The 10,990-nt window shown below is 30.9% G+C and overlaps 1 protein-coding gene and 1 long non-coding RNA gene across 3 annotated transcripts in view; one reads left to right on the top strand and one right to left on the bottom strand.

Annotated features, from left to right (window-relative positions):
• The window catches only part of LOC111086461, a 20,849-nt gene extending 14,054 nt beyond the window's left edge, over positions 1 to 6,795 (top strand). The window contains exons 3-5 of the long non-coding RNA XR_002611187.1: positions 2,704 to 3,011; positions 3,771 to 3,881; positions 6,387 to 6,795. This is a non-coding gene — a long non-coding RNA (uncharacterized LOC111086461). The remainder of the gene's footprint in view (positions 1 to 2,703; positions 3,012 to 3,770; positions 3,882 to 6,386) is intronic.
• Positions 6,796 to 8,628: 1,833 nt separating this feature from the next.
• The window catches only part of LOC106462201 (protein regulator of cytokinesis 1-like), a 38,164-nt gene continuing 35,802 nt past the window's right edge, over positions 8,629 to 10,990 (bottom strand). The window contains exon 12 of one of the 2 annotated variants that reach the window (XM_022389391.1): positions 8,629 to 9,571. In XM_022389391.1, the coding sequence (XP_022245099.1) occupies positions 9,365 to 9,571 (207 nt within the window). In that variant the 3' untranslated portion in view covers positions 8,629 to 9,364. The other variant, XM_022389392.1, reaches the window with a different exon arrangement.

Raw genomic sequence — 10,990 nt, 5'->3', positions numbered from 1 at the left:
TTTTTTTTTTTTTGGGTCCCGGCGGTTAAGGCACTCGACTCACAATCTGAGGGTTGTGGGTTCGAATCCCTGTCACACCAAACATGCTCACCCTTTCCGCCATGGGGGCATTATAATGTGACGGTCAATCCCACTATTCATTGGTAAAAGAGTAGCCCAAGAGTTGGCGGTGGGTGGTGATGACTAGCTGCCTTCCCTCTAGTCTTACACTGCTAAATTAGGGACGGCTAGCGCAGGTAGCCCTCGTGTAGCTTTGTGCGAAATTCAAAAACAAAAAACAAACAAACTTTTTTTGGCCTTACCATTTTGGGCTTTTTAAAAATGATAGCTGTCATGCTTCATAATAAACAATACCTTCTAAATGGCCAAATTTACCATAATTTTTTGTATGGTTATATGGCCTTCCTTATGATTCATAAAATAGTTATCAACATTGTTTAAAACTAACTGAATAACCAGAGGTTAAACACAACCTTTTGATGTTGTGAAACCATATAGAATACAGGAATGCAATACATTACGTACTGCATAAGATTTATGTCTTGAAAGAGGTTGCGTTAAGTATTCGTACAATATACATTGGTACATGATATCCTTGAATGCTCAAAAAGATTTGTTACATGTGATTCATTGATTTCTATGAAACTAGTGAAAAATCACATAATCAGTTTTACCTTTGGCATCTTTATGATGTTGTATGTAAAAACTGATACTCTAAAAAATATTTTTTCTAAGGTTTTGGTTTTCCTGTTTAGAAATAATATTTCATTTTCTTAACAATGAAACAAACTTACTTGAAACCTCTTTAATTTTATCTTTTGAGGTCAAACTTGGAATTTGTTTATGGAGATATAATAAAAATTTTAAATCCCATGTTATTCAATTAGTGTAACCAGATTGTAATCCCAAATGAGTGGAATGTGTCCACTATTTCCAAGCATCATCTTTCTTGCCATGTAGAGATAAAAAAAAAACTGAGTGATTTTTTTGTTCCACCAATTTTTCAAATTCCTTACTATCAATTAAATTTCATGAAAATATTTTAACATAGTGAAGATTTTAATTGTTAATTATTGTATAATTAGGAATGCCTGGGGCTTAAAAAGTAGTGCCATAAATGAGGTTGTGGGCTGCTTCCCTCCACCATTTTCAACCATAGTACACAATCTGTTCGTCTGATGCAAAGGTACCTGTGCAACACGTAGCATTAAACACCACTTCTTAATGTTTTTTGCTACTCATCTTCTCCCTTAGTTGAGTCCTACTTTGCAGCATCAAAACTGAAAATTTAAAATTGTTGTTAACAATAAGCTGTTTATCCACTTAAACATGATCTATAATGATCCAACAAAATTCCTCTACCGAACTTAATTGAAATTGCTTTTACCCAGTTCCTCAAAACAACTTGCAACATCATAAAGATGGACAACTCTGTTTTATATATGTAGCTAATTCTTAGACCATCCTTAGTACACATATTATATTACAGTGACGTCTGTAAGTGTGAAGCATTTGTAGGTTTTGTAAATATTGACAAGACATTTTAAACACTCCAGTAGATTAGTTAGGGATAGCATGCATTATAATACGAATTAAACTAGTTAAAACAAAGCAGTTGGGTAACAGGTCATTTATTATAATACTTGTGATTATAATTAGTACATGAAAAAACTAAACATGAGTCTTGTTATTTTTTCATTTGAAAAAAAAGTTCATAATATTTATTGATGGTTGATACTCAACCATGACTATGCAGTTTCAAAAGATCCAAAAAATAAAACAAGAGGCATGATGTATAAAAATGAAGTAGTAGGTTGCATAGTAATTGGAGCTATGACCAACTTGAATTGGGTGCCATCAAAGCTCTCCGAATTGATTTATAGCCTATGAATTGGTGGTGGGTGTTGTTGACTAGTTGTCTTCCCTGTAGTTTATCAAGTCTAAAATTAGGGATATCCCCTTTTGTAGCTTTGTGCATAATTTCTGAAATACTCGTTTTATTTTATTTTTGTAACATGATTCTCATGACTTTTGGCAATACTTGGTGATTAAAAAAATTTCAGTTTTCTTCATTTTTTAACAAGTTCATAAAATTTTGAATTTTTGTCTTTTTTTGTAACTTAAAAGCACATCAATTCATTTAAATCTATTTATACCTGTTTAATTGATCTCCAGCAAAAGAACAACAAGTGTATGAAAATTATAAATGTATAAACATCAATCATGAAAAGCTTAATATAGTTATGGTCAGTCTGTTTTCATTTACAATCTTTCTGTTTCTCTTTTGATATAAATTTAGAATATGGTAACCAAATATATTTGAATTTATGAGGAATACCTTTCCTATTGTTATAAGTAAATAAAAAATAATTAGTGTTAAAATAGATAATACTGTGTAATTAATCCTTACCCTAATTTTGATTTGTAAGTTACTTGTCAAATTACACTCTGTGAACTTAATTTAGTTCAGACCACATTAGTTGTTGTTCATGAAGTTTGGTAAATATAAATGCCATACCAGCTAACTTGATATTAAGTAAAAGGCATCATAAGCACTGGATATAGCTTGTGTAGTGTGGCTGACATATTGTTATACATTCTTTTTTACTTTCATTCGCGTGTTGCTCAAGTTTATATACAAGTAAAAAAAAATCTAAATTTATATTTGCCATAAACTGTTATTAATGTATTTTTATTTCAAAGGTTTACAGTGGCCCAGCAGTAAGTCTGACTGCTTATAACACTAAAAACTGTGATCCGATACTCATGGTGGGCACAGCACAAGATGCCCATAGGGTAGCTGTGTTTAATAACAACCAATATATAGGAAGGATAGTGCAAATCTTATGCAGCATACCCAAACCTTTCTGCAGCCAAACATGAAAAGGTGGTTGCTCACAATAAAAAATAGAATGCAATACATCGATGGGGAAGAAAGCAAAACTGTTCTTGAAGTTATTAGCATTCCAGCTCCCATTTTGATGTTTGGACACAAATACAAAGATGTTAAGGTATTACTATACTAATCCCAACCAATTTTAAGAGTATAGCTTCCATCTTACTATGTGGATCATCAGTGGTTCTAAAGAGATCCACACAGTAACAGGTCTTATACAGGGAAGGTGATATAACTACTACATTAATCTACCTATACAAGATATGAAATGTCTAATAAGTACTTCCAATTATTTCCCCAACAATAAATATTATAAATTATTTTTATTGTACATATAAATTTGTTTAAATCACTATTTTCAAATTTGTATAAATATTTTCTATATTTATTATAAAATAATTTAAAATATTTAATTAAAATTTTCTCCTTGATCTACTAAAAATCAATTTATGTACTAATATCTTAATATTAGATATTAATAACTGTGCATTACTATAAATTCTTCAATACCTAAGAAGCTTTGAGTGGATTATTTATTTTTTATCTAACTTTATTACAATGTTTTGACCATTTGTGTGGCCATCATCAGGTAACTGTCATTTATTGTATGGAATATTTTGTACAACAGATGACAATTACCTGATATTGGCCACATGAGTGGTTGAAACATTGTAATACATTTAAACAAAAATAAATAATCCACACAAAAGGTGTACCTATAGATAATTATTTAAAGTACATAGTGGATTTCCTCTCCTCACAACAAATGGAATATTGTAGCCTTTTTTTGTAGGAATACACAAATTTTCATGATTCCCCAGCATGGAGAACAGATTACACGGACTGTAACTGGATATTCCATATTTCCTTCCAGGTTTTACACCACACGATGGGAGAAGGGACTTTAGAGTTACTGTCACATATTACAATATATCAATGGAGTCCTCAAGAAACCATTCAGCTATATACAGCCAGATTTGATAAAGTGAGAGTTTGCTTTGACAAATTACTGGTCTATACATTGAGGTTTTATATTTTTGTTGCACAATCTGACAAGTTTCTGTAATATGGATGTGTGGTACCTTTCACTGCTAGAGAAATTAAGTTCCTATTGTTTAATCATTTGTCAAGATTTATCAATTCTGAAGAATGGAGGAAATGTAACACTAATAAAAACTGCCAAATTGGGTCCATTCTAAGAAGGAAAAAAACAAGAGACACTTGAATTGTCATAAATTCCTTAACTAAAAAAAATTGCTTGAGAAATGCCTACTTTGTTATCCCATGACAATGTATATGATGGAAAAAATAGATAAAAACATCCAAGCATTTAAAAAACTTCTGGTATTTCAGAATATAATTTAAAGATCTATACACAGGGCAACATTATTACTCTTCAGTACAAACAGTCCATGTAATGTCAGTCAGTGTTCAAGGTTAAAAGCAGTGTTCTTTTTTTTCTTCAATTAATTATAACGAAAATAAGTTGCAAGAATTAATAAAACATGTAACTATAAAAAACATGTAAAATGATAATGTAATAGTAAGAGGAAAAAAAGTAAAGAAAATTATTTAGTGATCTGACATACATCCACATGCACTGGAAGACAAGCAGTCTGACTGAAATCCCTGTGTATGTGAATAGAATGCATCTGAAATGCAGAAAATAGTCACATAGCTAAACCCAAAGTATGTTTACTGAAGTCTTCTGATCATTCAATTTTGGTGAAGGGGTTAACTAATGTAGAGTTCAGTTATTTTACCTTAACTATAATAATAACTAAAATGGTACGTAGTTAACTGTTACTAAAATCAAATTAAAAACTAAAGGTACAAATCCTGAACTATAATTTTAAGAAAAGCATAACTAAAACACTGGGCTAGACTGGTTTTTGCTGAAATATCAAAGACGAAATAAAAAAGATAATCATTTTAGTTCTGACACTTTCTCAGGGTTAGTCAGATATAGAGGAGACTTTCAGTAAACTCTTCCAAACTTCAAAAACCATATTCTTGGAGCATTGAAAAAAGGTCTGTAATGAAGTGCAGAGTACCTTATCACTGCAGAACTTTTAAAACACTGCAGCTTGGCAAGGATGGAATACAATGAATATTTTGACAATAAAAGAAGATAGTTCAGACAGAGCAGAAAGAAGCTAAACTTGTAACCACCATAAAGAAAATATGAGGATCCAACAGAATTGGCCAGTCAAGCAGAAAAAAAAAAGCCTTTACATCACTGACCAAACGAAATTTCTAAATCAAAGAAAACTGGTGAAGTAAAAACATTAAGCAGCTAAACAGGAAAAAAAAAAAAGTACTCAAAACATTACTAAAGCCATTTGGAATAACCTAAGCCAGAGTTTCCCAATCTGGGTGGTACTGCCCCCTAATGGGGCAGACAGAAAAGTTTTGAGGGTTTCAAAGTTATATGTGTTAAAATTAAACCATAAGAAATAGTTTTTTTCTTTCTTTCAACACATTTGACCACAAAATCATTGTGTGGGTGTGTTTATGCCAAGCAATATGCATTCCAATACTTCTCATCCATTCGTTGAGCCTATCTCTTTTGGTATTTGTATTAAAAATTTATTATTAGGGGATGCTGCGGCAAAAAAAAAAAGGTTGTGAAATAATGGCCTAAGCTGTCCACGCAAATACTTTGGATTATTACAAATGTTGGAAAGTATGAAATATTATTGCATTTACTTTCTACACATACTATTCTGTACCTATTTAGTATACTTTTATAAAAATCAAGTCAAACCAATACTTGTATGCATGTATGTTTAACGTTGAACCATACAAACTTCACAAAACTAGCTCTAGAGTATCACCTCTTTAATGGTCATTAAAGATATCTTTTCAAATGTTAACATTTTTGGGTGTATAAAATACTTTCTATTTTGTTACTGTATTTCATTTGTGAACAAGCCTCTCCTAGCCATGTTCACACTCCATTCAAGATTATGTCTTTTTAAGTGGTCTAAGTCAGAGATGAGATGAGGATGGCAAAGAAGTGTAGCTATCAGATGAAATATCACTTCTAATGGTAACTAAAGTTATTCCATGAAAAGATAAATATGTAATGAATAAAACTGGACAGACCGTGTTGTGTATACAACTAAAAATAAGCTGAATTCTGACAGATATAAAACAAGATGATGCTATGTGTCTAAAATATGTTAAATCTTAGTGTGTGGTAAATCTGGGTCTAATTATCATATATTCAAATTTTAACCTGTCTAAATGTATTTTTCTAATTTATGCTTTTAATTGGTTTTGAATTTAAAAAAATTGTGTAGTTATGGATGATTCATTATAAGCTGTGTTTTAAAAGTATATCTGATAATGTAATTTGGTTTAACAAGGTAAAGAATCTTATTGTGTAACACGTTGAACTTAAACTGCATTTTTAAAAATTGTTAGTTCCTAGTACCTTCTGTTTCAGCAACAGTCATTTTAAAATTAAATATGTTATTTTTTTCAGTCTCCAGTGTACTAGAAGCAAGTGATTTCCTAAAATTGTCCTTGTGGTCTTCCTTAACTGAACAAATACAAGGTCATTTTAATAAATAGAAGCTGGCTATTCATCTGAAGGACTGTTTCCTTTTGTGAATGCTGATGGTAGTTCTATCTCTGAGCAGTACAAGGATGCAGGAATGGGTCTAGGTTATTAAGAGACAACTAAGAAGGATCTAGAAGTATGTCACACCATTATTCTGTACAGTGCAAGATATTTGTTAACATCTTTTGAATAAAAGTTTTATAGGTGAATCTTTTAGCTTAGTTACTGACTCAAGGTTTTATATGTGTATTTTTATTTACTTATTTATTATTATTGTATTTAAAAGCTGAAGCACCCATCCTACATCCAGGGGCATACCAATTAAATGTATGGCTTGAAATAAATTAAATCAAGAATTTTTATTTATGTGCATAATTTACTTTACAACTACTTTATTTCACACCTATTTAATTCAACATTACAGAAATGGTGCTACAATTATTTTACTTTATTATTTTCCAACAGTCTGTGTTTGTTGATACTCCAAGTGCTTCTACCACAATTTAGACATTCTTCTTTTTTCCTGGGCCAAAATAGATTTCTTGGTGATCCCACTCTTGAACACTCAACATAAAATTGACCATATGAAAAGCAGGGGTTTTCAGATGTAGCCTTGCCACTTTAAAGGTCTGACCTCGTGCTTTGGTTACCATTTTTCTTGTCCAAAAACGAATGTCTAAAATTGTTAATGAAAAACTAAAAAAAATGTAGGAATAAAAATTGGTCTAAGACTGTAGGGTCATTAGCTAAACAAACATTTTTACTGTGGGGTAGAGCCAGCTAATAGACTCCTTATGACATGCCCCTTGGTCCAATACAAGTTTGGTTCAGACTGATCCAAACACCATGGAGTAGTTCACAGATTAACAGAAAAATTTATCTTTTTACTTTAATAGGTATAGATTGTGTATTTAGTCTGTTAGCTGTGAATACTTCTTTACCTGTAATGACTTGTTAAAAAAAATTTCTTGAATATCCATTACCAGCCACTAAACTAATCAAAACTAAGACCAAAATGAAACAAAAGCTTATTTTTAATACCTCCCATCACTCATTATAGCCACTCTTTCATTCAATTGGTGTGACCAAGTTCATAACCATCAATTTCCATACTATAACTTAATATTATACACGTGTTTATACTTAATTTTATTGCTCTTTGAATTTTGTCTACTTAATAATCCTGCCACATAAGTTGTAAGTCACTCTGTGAAGGTACAGCTCATGTTACCAGATTGAATTACACAACATCCGAGCTGATCATGAAATACATCTCGTGAAGAATTATTATTTTTCATTATCTAACCTAATAATTTTTACATTTTAGTTACTTTTATAAGAATAAATAATACACATGGAAAACAAGAAATATAGTACTCAGCTTCAAAAATGTCACAAACCAACCTGCTTCCTTAACCAACAAGTACTGGATATTTGGTAGAATTATCTTCAAATATATACAGCAATTTTTCTTTTCTTAAATGGTTTATGCTTTACCAGGTGATAAATTTCACTATCATATGCCCTTAAAAGTAAATACCTCCATAAAAGAAATAAATTTCATTAGTTTAAATAATTATTTAAATTGCTAACTAGGTTTTCATGGTTATTTTTGCACCTTAAAGAAATATCCATAGGTCCATATTTGTAAACAATAAGAAAAAGAATACTAACAGAACCCATTTTCATAGCAACCTTCTCTTCCATATGGGAAAAACCCTTCATGTATCATTACATTTGTTTAACCTGAAAGTTGCAGTTACAAAGTCTTTGACATCCTGATAAATCCATTGAATATAGCATTTAAATAAAAAATCAAGTATGTAGTGCAAACAATATTTTCTTGTTTCCTTTACAGTTAATCACATTAATAAAGCAATCTGATTATTTTTATAAGTAGCTGAAGTTGCAGCGTAATCTGTAGGTGTTACTGATATAGGAGAAATAATTCATTCTAATATTCTACACAATATTTTCAACTTTAAATGTTTCTCCAATCTCCACTTTAGGTATTGGATTTACATGTTGTTTATGGACTGTTTCAAGCACTTTTAATATTTGAACACAGCATTATTAAAATAAAAACTGACACAACAATAGTGACCTAACTCATTTAATTTGATTAAATTTCAAATACATAGAAGAAATTTTTATTTTAATTAAAATACAAATATTAACAATTACGTTTCAAAATGGAATGACTAACACTAAAAAGATAATTCATATCTTAATTTATGTACAAAATGAAGCAAAGACCAAACTATTATGAAATCACAGGTAATAATGGATGTAAGGTTCCTTGTTTTTGTTAGTATACAATTATAGAAGGCACATTTCCAAGTACATGAAGGATGCTACAACACTGTCAGAGCAAAATAACCTTTTAACGGTAGGAGTTCACTTCAGAATTAAACACAACCATGCAGAATCTGTCCAAAGATTAACTTTTTCAAGAGAAAAAACTTAAGATGTACACTGATTAGCTGCAGCAGAAAACAAATTACATTAAAGTGTCATGGTTTTATGCACAACAGACTACCAGTACCAAGATCACAAATGTGTTACAGAGATAAAACATTACATTTCATGTTTGATATTAGAAGAATACAAAAAATGATCATGTAAACTGAATCTGAGAAGCTGTTTTTATATAAACATTGTTCACGCATTTAATAGTTTTTTCTTCTTCTCCCAAAACCATGACATTTTTTTTGCCAATACTCTAATACATTTCCAAACTTAACAATAAAAATTTTGAAAACAAGTGAAAGTTATACAGGTTTTTATAGAAAAAAAGTATAAACAGTGACTGTAGTGTTAAAAATAATAAGACCCGATTTCCTTCATTAGTAAAAAAATAAAAAGTTACAAACTTTTCTTCACGCACCACCCTGCCCTTTTCAGATAAGAAATGGTAAACCTAATCTGCCTCTTGCTGGTGTCAGTTTCTGTTGATTCCTTGTTCTAGAAGGTGAATTCATCATTTTATTTTTGTTGGCATTTTTCCATTTCGGAGAGATTTTGCTGCCAATGACCTTCTTCTTGGTACTATTGGGAGACATCATGGAGCTGCGGTAATTGCTGCGAACAGTTTTGTTCAGGTCATTCTGTGAAGGAAGAGGAAAGGGTCTATATAGAGAAAGGATCTTGCTGACAGTATGGTGTGCTTAATGAATAATGCTAGAGATGTGTAATTTGTTCTGTTTGATAATCCAACTATCAGACATTGGCAGCCACAGATACCGGAGAACTTCTACCATCTTGTCGGGAGTTCAGACTTTTCTGGAAAGCAACAAGTAAAGCAGAGATTGGGAGCACATGCTCATATGCTGAATAAATTAGGAGAGAAGAAATTATGGTAAAAGGTTTTGGAAGAAAGAAATGAAAACAAGGAGAAGAACAAAAACCAACTCAAACAAATCAATATAACAAAAACCAAATTAAAAATAACCGAAAGGAAAATAATTTCAAAAATAATTCAGACAAAATAAAATAAAAACCACTTTCAAAAATCAATAATACAACTAAAAGCATATAATAGAACAAGAGAAACCAACTTAAAAACACTTCATTTAGCAATTAACCATATGAAATATTAATACATGTATCAAATTGTCACAAACACATACACCAAGTATTTATGTCTAGTTACAAAATTACAAAGACTATATATATTTATAGTCACTAAGATGTATTTGAAATCCTAAGTAAACTCAACTGTGATCAAGGTGATGCTGCAATGAGACATTTATAATGACAATGTTTGAAGCCAAAAACTTGAGACATAAACACAGAGGGACAATCAGACACAAGAAGCCACATGTTTGTATAGTTTTATTATTGTTATCTGGCAGAGTCTTATGATGTCTCAACTGTTTACATTTTCTAGATTTGATGATTCAACCAGAATCCCTTAATTTTTATCAGGTATATATCCAGAAATACCACTGACTGATAATTTTCCAGAAAATGTTTTATATGTTGAAGATAAAGATAAAACTTGCAAAAGTAAGCAATTAATTGTTAAATTACAAATTGATCTCCTTAGCAAATACCAAATATATTTTTGATCAACAAAATTATATCAGAGCAACAAAGCAAACTTTGTGAGTTTCATATGAACTGAAGCTTGAGAGAGACACAAGAAAGTTATTGTCTAATGTGGTTTGCATAGAAAGTAACATGAATGTTTACAGTTATTTTCTTCAGCAATTTATTATGAATGTCACTGCTGTTACAAAATTGTAAACATTGTTAGGTTGATAATGGTTGGAGACGGCTTGAATGGGTAATAAAAAAAACTTTAATATAAGTTTAACATAACAAATGTACAACGTTTTGTCATCATCAGGTACAAGTAATTTACACTGACACAGATATATATATATACACACACACACAGTATAGAACAAAGAGGTCACATGACTGGATACTGTTGCAAGACTTAGAAGATGTATCTTGGCACCCCAACGTGTTGGTTTAAAGTAGGGTTGTTTTGTTCAATTAAGAATGGATTCCTTGATTTT

Source organism: Limulus polyphemus, unplaced genomic scaffold, assembly GCF_000517525.1.
Source record: "Limulus polyphemus unplaced genomic scaffold, Limulus_polyphemus-2.1.2 Scaffold1117, whole genome shotgun sequence".
NCBI classification, from domain to species: domain Eukaryota; kingdom Metazoa; phylum Arthropoda; class Merostomata; order Xiphosura; family Limulidae; genus Limulus; species Limulus polyphemus.
This window is presented reverse-complemented; position numbering and strand designations above follow the sequence as displayed.